Genomic DNA, 20,044 nt, shown 5'->3' on the forward strand with positions numbered 1-20,044 from the left:
AAAAATTTTTGGCAAAATTTCACAAGCTTGTCCATTTTAGAGCCATTCTTTCTTGTTCAATCCAAAAATCAAATCCTATCCAGCAAAGGCTGTTACTTCAATAATGTAAAGTTTCATCCACTTATGATCCTGATTTGTATATTACAGTATAGAGAGCATTCATCCCCAGATAAAATATTTCATTAACACCAGGCATTCTCAAAGCCTAAAAGCTTAAGAAATAAATTTTAAAAACCAATGATAGTTAAAATAAGGGGCTCTGAATTTGAAATGCTTTGTTAAACTTTATTGTATAGACTAAAATTTTGGTTTCCTGGACTCAGTAATACTAAACTGCCTATTGGGTTTAGTAGCTTCTTGCATCAGCTCCTGCAACTGTCCAATTTGTTCATCACGAAAGTCATTAAGTCTTTCTTCTGGTAGGAAGATTCCAAAACATGCTTTTTCAGTTGAATTGTGTCTGTTTTCATTAGCTTGTTGCCATAGCACTGCTGCATATGCCTAGTAAAAAGAAAAAAATTGAAGGTTATAGATATTAAAATGAGATCTGTATTCATTCATTTAATGTTGAAGAACTTAAAGAATTCTATCACTGAGTCTTGTGCATTTGGCAAATAAGACACGAACAATATAGAGCTGTGTCTTTACTATTCAGTGATAATTTCACATACATATATCTTATTTTTAGCATTTTAAGAGTTTTATTACCAAAGTCCTGAATCTGGAAATCTAGAAGGTTCAAGGCAGGTAGGAGTGGTCCATGAATGGGCTTCGAGAGCATGCATAAACCACCCAAAAATCATACACAAAATTGTATGTACACAAACATGCACATAGTTCTGGGGCCATAACTTTCATCAGATTTTCATAGGGGGAGCCATGGGTCTTACAGGCTTAAAAGTGGGTCTCAAAATTCTTTAGGTTCATTCCTGTCTTCAATTTAAAAACTAATTTAAATCACACTTAGAAAAAATTTTCAAACCTTTAAGCTTTCAATATTTAACAACCATCTTTGCCAGAAAAAAATTCTACATTTTTCACACTGTAATTTTTCTCTCATTCAGTCTTCACTTTCAACTTACTTAATATTCCAACTACCATTATCTAGCACAGATTAATTAAAAGCAGATTCTCACTCTAAAATCAATATTTTAATCAGGCAGGAAGTACCACTGTATTTCAGTTCATGAAGTTAAATTATGTGCACCCTCTGGGTAAGTAAACAAATTAGTTAACTCTGGATAATGCTGCTATTCTATCTGGTTTAAGATAATTAAACTGCTTATAACTGTTAGATACCAGCATCACCAAAGAAACTTTAATTTCAGATATTCCAAACCTTTATTTGAATTGGAAATAATATCTTTGTCACATTTTACAGAAACCCATTTCATATAATACCAAAAAATTGCACACACCCTAGGGCTTTATAAATTCCACTTCTAAGTAATTGTATAATTTGGATAATACTTTGTAATAGGGTGGGTGGGAATCTGTTTCTGCATTGTAGGATGTTTAATAGTGTCCCTGGTCTCTACGCACTAGATGCCTGCAGCACCCCTCCTCTTAGTCTTGATAATCAAAAATGTCTCCAAAGACTGCCAAATGTTTCCTTGCAAGCAAAACTGCCCAGGTTGAGAACTACTGTCCTAAAGACACTTTCCAACATGTGGACAAGAGGCATTCAAAGAATGTTCATTGTGGCATTCCTTATAAAAGCAAAACATTGTTTATTAATAAAGTGTTTGTTTAGACACTTCTTTATAATCTATTAAGTGAATTAAATGTCTGTATTAACATGAATATAAATCTCTAAAATAATCAGAATCCAAAAAGCAAGTTAAAAAAATTTATTCATCTGTAGAAATAGAAAAACCAATACTCAAATTCATATGAAAATGTGAGAGGCCTTGAAGAGCCAAAACAATCTTGAAAAAGAAACAAAATTGGAGCATACACAGTTCCCAATTTCAAAACATACTGGCTTTAGGGTAGATATATATAGACCAATGGAAGAGAACTGAGCATCCAGAAATAAACCCTTACATATATGGCCAACTGACTTTTGACAATGGTGTCAAGTCCATCAATGGGGGAAAGAATATCTCTTCAACAGATACTGCTGGGAAAATTGGATTTCCACATGCAAAAGAGTAAAGCTGCATCCCTACCTCCCACCATATACAGAAATTAACACAAAATGGATGAAAAACAAACATAAGAGCTAAAACCATAAAACTCCTGGAGGAAAACAGGGGTAAATTTTCATGACCTTGGATTTGGCTACGAGTCTAAGATATGACACCAAAAGCATAAGCAACAAAAGAAAAACTAGATAAATTGGATTTCATCAAAATTAAAAACTTCTGTGCATCAGAAGACAGAGTGAAAAGAAACTGCAGAATGGGAAAAAATATTTGCAAACTATATGTCTGATAAGCATTTAATAATCAGAATATATCAAGAATTCCTACAACTCAACAATAAAAAGACAACTCAAAAAATGGGCAAAAGACTTGAGTAGACATTTCTCCAAAGATATATAAACCATCAACAAGGACATGAAAAGATACTCAACATAATTTAGTCATTAGAGAAATGAAAATCCAAATCACAATGAGATACCACTTAATACCCACTAGGATGACTATAATAATAGATAATAAATAAAAGGAAAATAACACATATGGGCAAGAATCTGAAGAAACTGGAAACTTGTACATTGCTAGTGGGAATATAAAATGGTATAGCCACTGTGGAAAACAGTTTGGCAGTTCCTCAAGATGTTAAAGAATTACCACATGATCCAGCAATTCCACTTACAGGTATATACCCCAAATAAATGAAAGCAGGAACTCAAACAGATACTTGTACATCCATGTTCATAACAGCATTCATTATTCACAACAGCAAATATGTGGAAACATATCCATCAACAGATGAATAGATAAATAAAATGTGGTATGGACATACAATGGAATATTAGTCACACTTAAAAAGAATTCTGATACATTCTACAACACAGATGAAACTTGAAAACATGCTAAAACTGAAATAAGCCAGACACAAAAAAACAAATATTGCAGGATTCCACTCATGTGAAATATGTAGAACAGGCAAATTTAGAGAGACAAAAGTGTAATAGAGGACACCAGGGGCTGGGGGAGAGGGAGTGGGGATGTACTGCTTTTGGGGCACAGAGTTTGTTTGGCTAAGAAAAAGTTTTGGGTATAGACAGTGGTAACCGATGAACAAGACTGTAAATGCAATTAATGCCCCTGAGTGGTACACTTAAAAATGGCTAAAGTGGTAAATTTTATGTTATATGTATTTTTACCACATTAAAAAAAAAGCTATGCAAGGAGTTCTACTCCCATTAATAGTGGAGTACCTTCTATCAGACCAACCCTCCTGCAGATAACATAAAGTCTACACAAAATATAATCAAACAACAATCCCAAGACACTGGAGAGCAACCAAATCAGAAAGTAGAAAGGAGATGACAGAATGGAGAATGGCAGGGAACACAGGGTTAGATTGCCACTTTTATGGCATTTTTCCTGAGGGAAGATGCCAGTTGGTGCTGCAAGGTTACTGAGGACTCAGAGCACAGTGTGGGAGAACAGCAGCAGTTGGAAAGTAAGAAAGGGAAATCTCAGAAAAAGAACTACAAAAGGGGAACCCCAAATTCTGCAAATAAACTCTGCCAAAATCTCTGGCTAACCCCTTAACTAAGCATGCTCATGACAGACTACAAGCCCAGCTAAGGCAAAGAGAACTAAATAGACACTTCTTGTCAAGGGGGACACAGAGTTTGGAATCTGAGTTCTGCCAAGTTAACTGCTTGATAAAACAAAAATCAATACACTTTGGAAGAACATAGTGGAATAATGTCTCTACAATGTACCTATCATTCACAGTGTCCAGAAAAAAATCCAAAATTACAAGAAACATCAAGAAACAGAAAATGTGACCCATAATCAAGAGAAAAGGCAATGCCTGAAATGGTTCAGACGTTAAAACTAGCAGCAAAGGATTTTGAAGCAGCTATTATTTATGTTCAAATACATAAAAGAAAATGTCATAATAAATGCATAGATGAGAAATCTCAGCAGAAAATGAGAAACTGTAAGAACCAAATGAAAACTCTACAACTCTAAAATGCAGTTATCTGAAATTTAAAAATCCTCACTGAATGGGCTTAACAGCATACTAGAGATGAGAAAAGAAAGATTCAATGAACTTGAAAGTATGTCAGTAGAAATTATCCAACCTGAAAGTGAAAAACTATTAAAAAATAAACTTAATCTATATTTCTGTTTTTGTGCCAGTACCATACTGTCTTGCTTTGCAGTATAGTCTGAAGTCAGGGAGCCTGATTCCTCCAGCTCCGTTTTTCTTTCTCAAGATTGCTTTGGCTATTTGGGGTCTTTTGTGCTTACATACAAATTGTGTGATTTTTTTGTTCTAGTTCTGTGAAAAATGCCAGTGGTAGTTTGATAGGGATTGCATTGAAGCTGTAGATTGCTTTGGGTAGTAGAGTCATTTTCACAATGTTGATTCTTCCAATCCAAGAACATGGTATATCTCTCCATCTATTTGTATCATCTTTAATTTCTTTCATCAGTGTCTTAAAATTTTCTGCATACAGGTCTTTTGTCTCCTTAGGTAGGTTTATTCCTAGATACTTTATTCTTTTTGTTGCAATGGTAAATGGGAGTGTTTTCTTAATTTCACTTTCAGATTTTTCATCATTAGTGTATACGAATGCAAGAGATTTCTGTGCATTAATTTTGTATCCTGCTACTTTACCAAATTCATTGATTAGCTCTAGTAGTTTTCTGGTAGCATCTTTAGGATTCTCTATGTAGAGTATCATGTCATCTGCAAACAGTGACAGTTTTACTTCTTCTTTTCTGATTTGGATTCCTTTTATTTCTTTTTCTTCTCTGACTGCTGTGGCTAAAACTTCCAAAACTATGTTGAATAATAGTGGTGAGAGTGGGCAACCCTGTCTTGTTCTTGATCTTAGTGGAAATGATTTCAGGATGATGCTGGCTGTGGGTTTGTCATATATGGCCTTTATTATGTTGAGGAAAGTTCCCTCTATGCCTACTTTCTGGAGGGTTTTTATCATAAATGGGTGTTGAATTTTGTCAAAAGCTTTCTCTGCATCTATTGAGATGATCATATGGTTTTTCTCCTTCAATTTGTTAATATGATGTATCACGTTGATTGATTTGCGTATATTGAAGAATCCTTGCATTCCTGGAATAAACCCCACTTGATCATGGTGTATGATCCTTTTAATGTGCTGTTGGATTCTGTTTGCTAGTATTTTGTTGAGGATTTTTGCATCTATGTTCATCAGTGATATAGTAATCAAGACAGTATTGTACTGGCACAAAAACAGAAATATAGACCAATGGAACAGGATAGAAAGCCCAGAGATAAACCCACACACATATCGTCACCTTATCTTTGATAAAGGAGGCAAGAATATACAATGGAGAAAAGACAGCCTCTTCAATAAGTGGTGCTGGGAAAACTGGACAGCTACATGTAAAAGAAGCAAATTGGAACACTCCCTAAAACCATACACAAAAATAAACTCAAAATGAATTAAAGACCAAAATGTAAGGCCAGACACCATCAAACTCTTAGAGGAAAACATAGGCAGAACACTCTATGACATAAATCACAGCAAGATCCTTTTTGACCCAGCTCCTAGAGAAATGGAAATAAAAACAAAAATAAACAAATGGGACCTAATGAAACTTAAAAGCTTTTGCACAGCAAAGGAAACCATAAACAAGACCAAAAGACAACCCTCAGAATGGGAGAAAATATTTGCAAATGAAGCAACTGACAAAGGATTAATCTCCAAAATTTACAAGCAGCTCATGCAGCTCAATAACAAAAAAACAACCCAATCCAAAAATGGGCAGAAGACCTAAATAGACATTTCTCCAAAGAAGATATACAGATTGCCAACAAACACGTGAAAGAATGCTCAACATCATTAATCATAAGAGAAATGCAAATCAAAACTACAATGAGATATCATCTCACACCAGTCAGAATGGCCATCATCAAAAAATCTAGAAACAATAAATGCTGGAGAGGGTGTGGAGAAAAGGGAACCCTCTTGCACTGTTGGTGGGAATGTAAATTGATACAGCCACTATGGAAAACAGTATGGAGGATCCTTAAAAAACTAAAAATAGAACTACCATACGACCCAGCAATCCCACTACTGGGCATATACCCTGAGAAAACCATAATTCAAAAAGAGTCATGTACGAAAATGTTCATTGCAGCTCTATTTACAATAGCCAGGACATGGAAGCAACCTAAGTGTCCATCAACAGATGAATGGATAAAGAAGATGTGGCACATATATACAATGGAATATTACTCAGCCATAAAAAGAAACGAAATGGAGTTATTTGTAGTGAGGTGGATGGACCTAGAGTCTGTCATACAGAGTGAAGTAAGTCAGAAAGAGAAAAACAAATACCATATGCTAACACATATATATGGAATCTAAAAAAAGAAAAAAAAAATTGGTCAGAAGAACCTAGGGGCAAGACAGGAATAAAGATGCAGACCTACTAGAGAATAGACTTGAGGATATGGGGAGGGGGAGGGGGAAGGGTAAGCTGGGAGAAAGTGAGAGAGTGGCATGGACATATATACACTACCAAATGTAAAATAGATAGCTAGTGGGAAGCAGCCGCATAGCACAGGGAGATCAGCTCGGTGCTTTGTGACCACCTAGAGGGGTGGGACAGGGAGGGTGGGACAGGGAGGGTGGGAGGGAGGGAGATGCAAGAGGGAAGAGATATGTGGACATATGTAGATGTATAACTGATTCACTTTTTTATAAAGCAGAAACTAACACACCACTGTAAAGCAATTATACTCCAATAAAGATGTTAAAAAAAAAAAGAACTTAAGATCAATTATCTGTGGGACAATGTCAAAACTGTGTTTAAATGGAATCCCAGAATAAAATGAGGCAAAAATTGTTTTTGAAAAATAAATGTACAGGTTCAAAAAGCTTAGCAAACCCCAAGCAAGATAAATACAAAATGAAGCCACACCCAGGCATACAGTAGTCAGATTGTTGAAAAGGACCCATAAAGTAAAAATCCTAAAAGAAACTTATATAGTATGACCATATGTATAGAAAATATATATTCTTTAGAGTTATATACATATGTTCAAAATGTATGAAAACAAGCATGGAAACAGCAGACACCAACGTCAGGATACTGATTTCCCCCTTCCTTGTTTTTCGAGGTAAAGACTGGGGTAAAGTTTTAGCTGTACTTTTAGTATTCTATTTGCTTTTTAAAAGACTGACTTAAGCAAATACTGTAAAATGTCAGTATTTGTTAAATCTGGGTGGTGGATACATGAATGTATTTTATACAATTTTCTTCTTCCTATATTTTGGAAATTTTCATAATTTTACACTTATAAATTTAAGTATACAAAATTCTAGAACATTTCACTGGGGTATAATTTTATAATTATTAAGGTAACAATCTAATGCTTATCCTAAATTCTTATGTTTCTTGAGAAAACTAGAAATGCATTTCACACAGAAGTGTGAGGAGGAGGTCCCAGTTCAAGATGACAACAAAGAAGGCTCCTGAACTCTTCTCTTCCCACAAACACACCAAATCTACAGCTATACATAGAACAATTTTCTCTGAAAAAATCCAGAAACTAGCTGCACGACTCTTACATATTGGGTAAATAAGAAAAAATCCACACTGAAAAAGGTAACAGAGGCTGAGACACAATCTCCCTATAAACCCCAACCCAGCACTGAGGATCTGCAAATAGGTGGGCACCATCCTGGCATGCTCCCATTGCCCTGCCACAGGTTGTCAGTATCTCTATGAAAGAAGCTTGTAAGGCTGGTCTAATAGTGATGAACTCTTTCAGCTTTTGCTTCTCTGTCAATAGTAAGTCCATATCTATCAATAGTTATTTTAAATGTCATGAACTAAATTATCCAATCAAAAGACACAGAGTAGCTGAATGGATTTAAAAAACAGACATAACTATATGCTGCCTACAAGAGACTCAATTCAGCTTTAAGGACACAAACAGACACGTGGAAAAAGATATTCCATGCAAATGGAAACCAAAAGAAAGCTGGGGTAGCTATACTTACATCAGATAAAACAGACTAAGACAAAGACTAAAAGAGAGACAAGGAAGGTCACTGTATAATGAAAAGGGGGTCCATCCAAAAAAGAATGACATTTTTAATATGTATGCAGCAAGTATTAACAGATCTAATGAGAGAGACAGGAAATACAATAATAGTAGGGGGCTTCAGTACCATACTTTCATCAATGTACAAATAATCCAGACAGAAAATCAGTAAGAAAACATTCAAGTCCATCTGGTGTAACAAGCATTTTAACAAACATTTACAGAACATTTCATTCAAAAGCAGCATAGTACACATTCTTCTTAAGCACACATGACACATTTTGCAGGATAGATCTTATGTTAGGACACAGATTAAGAAGACTGAAATCATATCAAGCATCTCTTCCAACCACAATGGTATTATTACGCTAGAAATCAATTCCAAAAAGAAAACTGGAAAATTCATAAATATTTGGTGATTAAATACCATGAAATTGAACAACCAATGGGTCAAAGAAGAAATCAAAAAATATCTTGAGACAAACAAAAATGGAAATACAACACACCAAAACGTATAGGATGCAGCAAAAGCAGTTCTAAGAGGGAAGTTCATAGTGATAAATGACTACATTAAGAAAAAAGAAACACCTCAATAAAAAACCTAACTATATACCTGAAGGAAAGAGAAAAAGAAAAACCTAAGCCTAAAGTTAGTAGAAGGAAGAAAATAACAAAGATCAGAGCAGAAATAAATAAAATAAAGACAAGAAAGGACAATACAAAAGTTCAATGAAACTAAGCTGATTTTTTGAAAAGATAAACCAAGTACACATACCTTTAGCTAGATTCACTAAGGAAAGAAGAAGACTCAAATGATATTAGACATGAAAGAGGAGACAATACAACTGTTCCCACAGAAATGCAAAGGATCATCAGAGACTACAATGAACAATTATCCATTAACAATTTAGACAACCTACAAGTAATGGATAAATTCCTAGAAACATAAAACCTACTAAATAAGACTGAATCATGAACAAATAGAAAATCTGAACAGACCAATTAGAAATAAGGTGATTGAATCAGTAATCACAAACCTCCCAAAAAACATAAGTCCAAATGGATTTACTGGTAAATTCAACCAAACATTTAAAGAATTAATACCAATCCTTTTCAAACCCTTCCAAAAGACAGAAGAGAAGAGAACACTTCCAAACTCATTTTACAAGACCAGCATTATTACTCTGATACTGAAACTAGACAAAACAAACAAGAAAAGAAAATTACAGGCCAATATTCCTCATAAACATAAATGCAAAAATTCTCAACAAAATATTAGCAAGCCCAATATAACAATACACTAAAAGGATCATACACCATGATCAAATGTGATTTATCCCTGGGATGAGATGGTTCAACATCAGCAAAACAATCAATGTGATACACCACATTAACAAAACTAAGGATAAAAATCATATGATCATCTGAGTAGATGCCGAAAAAGCATCTGACAAAATTCAAATTCAATTATGACGAAAACTCTCAACAACTGGGTACAGAGGGAACATGCCTCAACATAATAAAGGCCATATATAACAAGCCCACAGTTAATATCATACTCAGTGATGAAAAACTGAAAGCTTGTCCTCTAAGATCAGCAATAATAGAAGGATGTCCACTCTTGCCACTTTTATTCAACATACTACTAGAAGTCCGAGCCAGAGCAATCAGAACAAAAAGAAAAAAAAAAGGCATCCAAATAAAAAAAAGTAGTAAAGCTGTCATTATTTGTAAATGACATACATAGAAAACCTTAAAGACTCCAAGAAAAAACCTTATACATGAATTTGGTAAAGTTGCAGGATACAAAATCCATATACAAAAATTAGCTGTATTTTTATACACTAGTAACAAACTATTAGAAAAATTAAGACAATCCCATTTACAACTGGATCAAAAAGAATAAAATACTTAGGAATAAATTTAACCAAGGAGCTGAAAGACCTGTATACTGAAAACTGTAAGACATGGATGAAAGAAATGGAAGAAGGCACAAATGAAGAGATACTCCATGCTCACGGACTAGAATATTGTTAAAATCCATACTACCCAGAGCAATCTATGTATCCATTGCAACCCCTATCAAGATTCCAATGGCATTTTTTCCACAGAAATACAGTAAACAATACTAATATTTGTATGGAACCACAAAATACCCCAAATAGCCAAAGCAATATTGAGAAAGAAGAACAAAGCAACAGGCATTACACTTCCTGCTTTCAAACTATATTACATAGCTTTAGTAATCAAAACAGTATGGTATTGCAATAAAAAACAGAAACAGATCAATGGAACAGAAATAGCCCAGGAGTAAATCCGTGCATATGTGGTCAACTAATTTATGACAAAAGAGCCACAACTATACAATGGAGAAAGGACAGTCTCTTCCTGGATAAAGAAAATGTGGTATATGTGATTTTATATATATAATGCCATATATAATACGATATATATACACGCACACACACAAAGGAATATCATTAAGCTATTTGCAACAACATGGGGGCATTGTGCTAACTGAAATAAGTCAGACAGAAAAACACAAATATAGTATAATCTCACTTATATGAGGAATCTTAAAAAAAAAAAAAAAACCTCAGAGAACAAATTGGTAGTTACTAGAGGGAGGGAGCTGGGCAGAGAAGGGAGGAAATGGGTGAAGGTAGTCAAAAGGTACAAACTTCCAGTTATAAGATAAATAAGTCCTTGACATGTAATGTATACATGGTAACCATAGTTAACAATACTGTATTGTATATTTGAAAGTTATTAAAGAGTAAATCATAAAAATTTTCATCACTAGAAAAAATGTTGTGTGGTGATGGATGTTAACCAACTTATTCTGGTAGTCATTTCACAATATATACATACATTAAATCATTATGTTGTAGACCTAAAACTAATACAATGTTATACAATCATCCCTTGGTATCCACAGGGTATTGGTTGCAGGACCCCCTGTGGATATCAAAATCCAAGGATGCTCAAGTCCCTTATATAAAATGGTGTAGTACAGTCGGCCCTCTGTGTTAGTAACTGCAGAACTCACAGATACAGAGGGCCAACTACATGTCAATTATATCTCAATTTTTAAAAATCTGATAATTCAAGCCCATATTGGTTTGATAAAATGCCAAAAAAAAAAAAAAAAAGATCTAAGAGGAATGATCAGTGAACATTTTCAGTGTAAAGATTGTCACAGCAGGGAAAAAGAACACCCTTCCCCCCTGCTGTCACCCTCTATTGCCTACCAGTCTGCCCCATGCACTTTCAACATTCCTCTATTGACAGGATACAAGAAAAATGTAAAACAAACAAACAAAAACCCCAACAACTTTAAGACAATTTGTATGTGTCCAGATACAGGGAGAAGCAGCAATAAAATATTAATTTTCTGACTAGATCCCCTGCCAAGAAAACCTACCTAGAGGGAGAAAGACAGAATAGAAAAACATCTCATATGAGCTACAGCACCCTTTGGTTTCAAGCTTGTCATGCTAGCCTCTAAGAATAAAGCTATCCCAGAATTTTCCTAAAGTTAGAAGACTCCTATGGTTTGATCTCTTGAACCAAAAAGAATGCACAGTGCTTCCTCAGGTAGCAGAAAGCCATCAAAGGAAGACTCTTTGAGTATGGTGAGAGAAGATGTAGTGGGTTGAATGGTGTCCTCCAAAGATAACAAGTCCTGATTCCTGAAACCTGTGTTACCTTATATGGTAAAGGGTTTGCAGATGTATTTAAATTACGAATCTTTGAGCTGAGGAGATTATCCTGGTGGGCTCTACATACCATCACAAATGTTCATAAAGGAGAGAGACTGAGAGAAATTAGACACACCAGAGGAGAAGGTATTGTGAAGATGGAGACAGTTTGGAATGACATGGCAACACGTCAAGGAATGCCTTCACCCACCAGCAGCTAGGAGAAGCAAAGCACGGTTTCTCCCTGAGAACCTCCAACATCTTGATTAGGACATAGAGCCTCCAGAACAGTATGAGAATAAAATTCGGTTGTTTTAAGTCACCAAGTTGTGCTAATTTGTTACAGCAGCTCCAGGGAACGAATACAGCAGTAAACTACAGAAATATGATGTTAGGAAAGGCTTGTAACAGGAAAAACTACCCTTCATGCTATGGTAACAACTTGAAGTGTGGCTTGCTAATTCTCTTTCTCACTAGAGTTTTTAAAAAGGCAGAGAACCTAGAGTACCAGAGTACCTAGTCTTATCAGTGACAATAATTGAAATATTTTAAGAGACTAGTTATGCCTTCACTGTACTTTCTTATTCTTTATGTATTAAACTTGTCTATAGTCTGAATCCAATTGATTACCATTAAATTACTGGTAACAAAGTAGATAGAATCTTTTATAACATGACTTTAACTTAAAAGATAAAAATAAACTGTCCATCTAATAAAATTACCTCTAAAGCAAAGTATTAGCAAAATGCAGGCAAAGACTTTTTTAAGAATAAAAATGAACTGTATTAGATTTTTTTTTAAACCAGCTTTGGGACTTAAAAAACTAAAGGAATAACTCAACAAGAGAAACAACCAGATATTATGGGCCTCCTGATGGAAGTACTTAACACAGAAAATCTATCTGCACTGAATATCCTCTACATTTAACCCAATTTACAGAATATGTTAAATATCACTATGGAAATTCAATCAGCAGAATCCAGACTATGAAAAGATACAAAAAACAAACAACCCCAGTCTTAGAGCTAATCAAGAAAAAATAACTTTACAGTGGAGAAACCTAGAAGACACCACATTAACCAAATGATCAAGATTAACATTACCAGTAATAAGTGATACTGAAAACATCATGGTGGAGTAAGATGCTCCCTTTGTCTCTCCCCTTCAATCTGCAACCACTAAAACATCTGCCCTCAACAAAGGTACCTCTGCCCAACACATTAGGATGCCAGAGATCCACACATCTGTACATCTAAAGGTGGGTAGACTGGAACACATAGAGAAGACAGAACCAGAAAAAGAGCAAAGGCAGTGCCTGCAATCCCAGCGACCTAGTTGTGGCAGCAGAGCCCACAGCCCCAGGGAGCCCAGTAACAGCAGAGGAGGTAGCACACGTGACTCCAGACACCTGGCCACGTTGGCACTCCTGGCCATGGTAACTGGGCAGCAGCAGCAGAGGGGCCTATGACCACATTCCTCCAGCCACAGAGGCACTCACCACTCTGACCCCTTGCTCAGAGCAGTGGTGCCTGCAAACACGACAACCCCAGACACAGCAGAGGCAACCTTGCCCCAGCTCCTCCCCATTCCCCTCCCCCCACCAGCAGAGCCTGTGGCTTGGGAGATCCTGGACACAGCAGCAGTGCTTACCATCCCAGTGCCCCTGGTGGCAATGCCAGCAATACCGCAGCAACAAGGCACCAACAACCCTCGAGGCACGAGCAGCAACAAGGTCAACTGGCAACACCTATGACAGGTGGTAGAGGGTGGAAAGTGCCAACTCTCAAATATAACCAGAGGCAGCTAAGGTAAGAAAAACAAAAAACTTGTGTCATAGTGTCACCCACTGGAAAACAAAAGAAAGGACTCTAATTTCTAACCTGTTGAATCCTTAGAATTAAAAAACCAAAACTAAAACCAATAACTTTAAAGAAGAAAGATGTTTGCTATTTCAAATGCACCAGCCGAGGAACAAGTCATCCAGTACCATGAAGAACCACAGTAACACTATATCAGCAGTCCCCAACGTTTTGGCATCAGGGAACAGTTTTGTGGAAGACAATTTTTCCATGGACCAGGGCTCGGTGGGAATGGAAATGGTTTCAGGATGATTCAAGCACATTACATTTATTGTGCACTTTACTTCTACTATTATTACACTGTAATATATAAAGAAATAATTTTACAACTCACCATAATGCAGAATCAGTGGGTGCCCTGAGCTTGTTTTCCTGCAACTAGAGGTCTTGCCTGGGGGTGATGGGAGACAGTGACACCTGAAGTGTGTTGCTTATTTCCAGTCTACTCCATAAGATGCAGCTTAATTGTCACTTGCCACTCACTGATAGGGCTTTGATATGAGTCTGCAAGCAATTGATTTATTATGGTCCCTGTGCAGTCAAACCTCTCTGCTAATGATAATCGGTATTTGCAGCCACTCCCCAGCACTAGCATCACCGCCTCTGCTCAGATCATCAGGCATTAGATTCTCATAAGGAGCACGCAACCTAGATCCCTCACATGCACAGTTCACAGTAGGGTTCACGCTCCTATGAGAATCTAATGCTGCTGCTGATCTGACAGGAGGCGGAGCTCAGGCAGTAAGGCGAGCAATGGGGAGCAGCTGTAAATACAGATGAAGCTTCGCTCCCTTGCCCAGCACTCACCTCCTGCTGTGCAGCCCAGTTCCTAACAGGCCACAGACTGGTACAAGTCTGTGGCCTGGGGGTTGGGGACCCCTGCACTATATCACAAAAAGAGAATGACAATTCTCCAGAAACCAAACTTAAAGGCATGTAATATTGTGATCTAACTGATAGAAAAGTCAAAATAGCTGTCACAAAGAAACTAACAAGCTTCACGAAAACTCTGAAATGAGCTCAGGAATAAAATTAATGACAAGAAGGAATACTTCACCAAAAAGATTGAAAGGTAAAAGAACCAAACACATTCTGGAGATGAGCAACTCAATAATCAAAATGAAGACTGCATTAGAAAGCACTAAAAACAGAGCAGACCCCATGGAACAGAGAATTAGTAAGCCCACAGATAGAAATCTATAAATAATATAGGTAGAAGAAGAAAAAGAATAAAGATCCAAAAAAAATTGAAAAAGAAAGAATGCCATTTGCAATGACATGGATGGACCTAGAGATTGTCATACTAAGTGAAGTCAGACAGAGAAAGACAAATATCATATGGTATCACATATGTGGAATCTAAAAAAATGGTACAAATGAACTTATTTACAGAACAGAAATAGAGTCACAGATGTAGAAAACAAACTTATGGTTACCAAGGGGGAAAGGGGGAAGGGACAGATAAATTGGGAGATTGGGATTGACATAAACACACTACTATATATAAAACAGATAACTAATAAGAACCTACTGTACAGCACAGGGAACTCTGCTCAGTACTCTGTAATAACCTATATGGGAAAAGAATCTAAAAAAGAGTGGATATACGTATATGTATAACCGATTCACTTTGCTGTACAGCAGAAACTAACACAACATTGTAAATCAAATATTCTTCAATAAAAATTAATAATAAATAAATATTTTTTAAAAAGAGGAAATTCTCTAAGAACTATCCAACTCTTTTAGGAAAGGCAACATTAGGATAATGAGTATCCCAGAAGGAGAAGGGAGGGAGAAGGAAACAGAGAGTTTATCTAAAGAAATAATAGCTGAGAACTTCCCAATCCTGGGGAAGGAACTGGATATACAAGTCCATGAAGCTAAGAGAACACCTAATTACCTCAATGCAAAAACACTTTCTCCAAGACATTCTATATTTAAACTGTCAAAACTCAATGACAAAGAATTTTAGAGGCAGCTAGGGAAAAATGTATAACTGATAAAGTAACCACCACTAGGAAATGAGCAGATTTCTCACCAGAAATTCTATAGTCCAGGCAAGTATGAAATGACCACCTCAAAATTCTCAGTGATAAACACTGTCAGCCAAGGACACTCTATCCAGCAAAGTTATTCAGATATGAAGGAGAAATAAAGACTTTCCCATCTCTGAGGGAGCTCATCAACACTAGACGTGCCTTACAAGAAATGTTGAAAGGAGCTCTTCTCCCAGAAACAAAAGGCAAGAGTACACAAAACTTTGCATAAAGTGATAAATCTGAACATTTCAACTCTACATCAGAATAGGTTTTTTAACACATTATAGAATAAAGGTTAAAGAGAAAAAAAAGCAGCAAAAATAACTATAGCTACTTAATTTGGTAACGAACTCACAATATAGAAAAGGATAATTTGAGACAACAAAAACAGGCAGCAGGGGACAGGAAAAGGACAGAACCCATATAGGCAAATGAAGACAAGATGCTGTCATCACAAAAAGGACTATTTTACCTATGAGACATTTTATACAAACCTCATGTTAACCACAAAACACAAATCCAGAACATAGACACAAAATATAGAAAAAGAGGAAACTGAGAAAACATAGAAGACCACCAAAGGAAAATGGCAGACAGAAACATAAGGAAAAAGAAACAATGGAGAAAGAGAGCAACCAGAAAACAAAGCATAAAATGGCAATACTAAGTTCTCATTTATTAATAATCATCCTAAATGTAAATGGAATGAATTCACCAATTCAGACACAGAGTGCACAGATGCATTATAAAACACGACCCAACTATATGCTATCTCCAAGAGACTCATCTCAGCTCTAAAGACAAACTTGGGCTCAAAAGTGAAGGGATAGAAGATGATACTACAAGCAAATGGCAGCCAAAAGAAAGCACGCATAGCCATAATCACATCAGACAAAATAGACTTCAAGCCAAAAAAGGTAACGAGACAAAGACGGACATTAATAATGATAAAGGAGATAATTCATCAAGAAGACATAACAGTTATTAATGTAAATGCACCTAACATAGGAGCACAAAATATATACAGCAATTATTAACAGACCTAACAGGAGAAATTGACAGGAACACAATTATAGTAAGGGACTTTAACACCCCACTTACATCAATAGATAAATCATCCAGACAAAGTCAAAAAGGAAACAGTGGCCTTAAGTGAAGCACTAAACCAGATTGATTTGATATGTTTTTATAGAACATTCCATCCAAATGCAGCAGAATACACATTCCTCTCAAGTGGACATGCAACATTCTTAAGGACAGACCATATGTTGGGATGCAAAACAAGCATCAATAAATTTAAGACTGAAATCATATCAAGCATCTTTACTGATCACAGTTGTATGAAATTAGAAATCAACTCTAAGAAGAAAACTGGTAAAATCAGAAATATGTGGAGACTGAACAACAGGCTACTGAACAACTACTGGATCAATGAAAAACTCAAAGAAGAAATTAAAAAATACCTGAATAGAAATGAAAATGAAAATACAACATACCAAAATCTATGGGCTACAGCAAAAGCAGTGCTTAGAGGAACATTTATAGCAATATAGGCCTACCTCAAGGAACAAGAAAAAATCTCAAATAAATAAACTTACACCTAAAGGAATGAGAAAAAGAACAAACAAATCCCAAAGTCAGTAGAAAGAAGAAAATAAAAGAGTTCAGGGGAGAAATAAATGAAATAAAAACTAAAAGGACAACAGAAAAGATCAATGAAACTAAGAGCTGGTTCTTTTAAAAGATAAAATCAACAAACCTTTAGCTAGACTCACTAAGAAAAAAGAGAAGGCTCTGATAAATCAGAGATGAAAGATAAGAAATAACAATGGATAGCACAGAAATACAAAGGATTATAAGAGAATATTATGAACAGCAATATGCCAACAAATTGGACAACCCAGAAGAAATGGACAAATTCTTAGAATCATACAACCTTCCAAGACTAAATACTGAATAAAACAAATCTGAATAGGCCAATCACTAGTTAAGAGATTGAAACACTAATCAAAATCTCCCAGCAAACAAAAGTCCAGGACCAGACAGTGTCACTGGTGAATTCTACCAAACATTCAAAGAAAATTTGATACCTATCCTTTTCAAACTTTTCCAAAAAACTGAAGAGGGAGGAATGCTTCCTAACTCTCTTTACGAGGCCAACATTACTCTAATACCAAAACCAGACAAGGACAACACAAAAGAAAATTACAGGCCAATATCTCTGATGAACATAGATGTAAAAATTCTCAACAAAACTATTAGCAAGCCCAATACAACAATACATTAAAAGGATAATACACCATGATCAAGTGGGATTTATTCCAGGTATGAAGGATGGTTCAACATCATCAAACCAATCAACTAACAAAATGAAGGATAAAAACCATATGATCATCTCAACAGATGCATAAAAATGATCTGAAAAGATTCAACACCTATTTATCATAAAGTCTCGCAATAAAATGGGTATAGAAGGAATACACCTCAACATAACAAAGGCCATATATGACAAACCCACAGCTAACATCATACTCAATGATAAAAAAACTGAAAGCGATCCTTCTAAAATCATGAACAAGACAAGGATGCCCACTCCCAGCACTCTTATTCAACACAGTATTGGAAGTCCTAGCAAGAACAACTAGGCAAGAAAAAAATAAATAAAAGGTATCCAAACTGCAAAGAATGAAGTAAAACTGTCACTATTTGCAGATGACATTTTATTTAGAAAACCCATAAGACTCCACCAAAGAACTATTATAAATAATAAACAAAGTAAAATTGCAGGATACAAAATCAACAAAAAAAATCTGTTGTGTTTCTAACACTAACAGTGAGTTAGCAGAGAGAGAAATTAAGAAAACAATCCCATAAAAATGTTATAGACAAAAGTTACATGTGCTTTTTCTTTACATTGTTAATTCATGGATTTATCATTTCATACTCTGCTCTTTATTAAATATTTCATCATAAAATTAAAATTAAATTCATTAAAATTCATCACAAACCTAAAGAAAAAAGAAAATCCCACTTACAGTCACAATAAAAAGAATAAAATACCTAGAAATAAATTTAACCAAAGAGGTGAAAGACCTATACACTGAAAACTATAAGACACTGTTGAAAGAAACTGGTGAAGACACAAATAAATGGAAAGATAGTCAATGTTCATGGATTGAAAGAACTAACACTGTTAAAATGTCCACATTACCTAAAGCAATCTATGGGTTCAATGCAATATCTATCAAAATCCCAAGGACACTGTTCATAGAAATAAGACAAAAAATTCTAAAATACATATGGAACCACAAAAGACCCCAAATAGTCAAAGCAATTCTGAGAAAAAAGAACAAAGCTGGAGGTATCACACTCCCTGATTTCAAACTATATTACACAGCTATAGTAATCAAAACAGCACGTTAGCAGAAAAACAGATACGCAGATCAATGGAACAGAACTGAGAGCCCAGAAATAAACCCCTTATATGTGGTCAACTAATTTATGACAAAGGAGCCGAAACTATACAATGGGGAAAAGACAGTCTCTTGGGAAAACTGAACAGTCACATGCAAAAGAATCCCTATCTTATACCATACACAAAATTAACTCAAGATGGATTAAAGACTTGAATATCAGACCTGAAACCATAAAACTCCTAAACAAAAACTATAGGCAGTACACTCTTTGACATCAGTCTTAGTAATATCTTTCCGGATATGTCTCCTCAGGCAAGGGAAACAAAAGCAAAAATAAACAAATGGGACATCAAACTAAAAAGCTTCTGCACAGCAAAGGAAACCAACAACAAAATGAAAAGACAATCTATCAAATGGAAGAAGATATTTTCAAATCACATATTTGACAAGGAGTTAATATTCAAAATACATAAAGAAGGCATACAACTCAACAAACAACCTGACTAAAAAATGGGAGGAGGAACTGAACAGACATTTTCCAAAGATGGCCAACAGACACATGAAAAGATGTTCAGCATCACTAATAATTAGAGATATGCAAATCAAACCCACAATGAAATATCACCTCTTGCCTGTTAGAATGGCTATTGTCAAAAGCAAGTGTTAGCAAGGATCTGGAGAAAAGGGAACCCTCATACTGTACTGGCAGGAATGTAAATTGGTGCAGTCACTATGGAAAACAGTATGGAGATTCCTCAAAAAACAGAACTACCATATGATCCAGCTATTCC

The 20,044-nt window shown here is 35.6% G+C and overlaps 1 protein-coding gene across 1 annotated transcript in view; it reads right to left on the reverse strand.

Moving 5' to 3' along the window:
* Positions 1-277: 277 nt before the first annotated feature.
* SDHAF3 (succinate dehydrogenase complex assembly factor 3) overlaps positions 278-20,044 on the reverse strand; it is a 79,066-nt gene continuing 59,299 nt past the window's right edge. Inside the window, exon 2 of the mRNA XM_061197761.1 lies at positions 278-501. Within this exon, the coding sequence (XP_061053744.1) occupies positions 298-501 (204 nt within the window). The 3' untranslated portion in view covers positions 278-297. The remainder of the gene's footprint in view (positions 502-20,044) is intronic.

The sequence above is a fragment of the Eubalaena glacialis genome, chromosome 8, assembly GCF_028564815.1.
Source record: "Eubalaena glacialis isolate mEubGla1 chromosome 8, mEubGla1.1.hap2.+ XY, whole genome shotgun sequence".
Taxonomy (NCBI): domain Eukaryota; kingdom Metazoa; phylum Chordata; class Mammalia; order Artiodactyla; family Balaenidae; genus Eubalaena; species Eubalaena glacialis.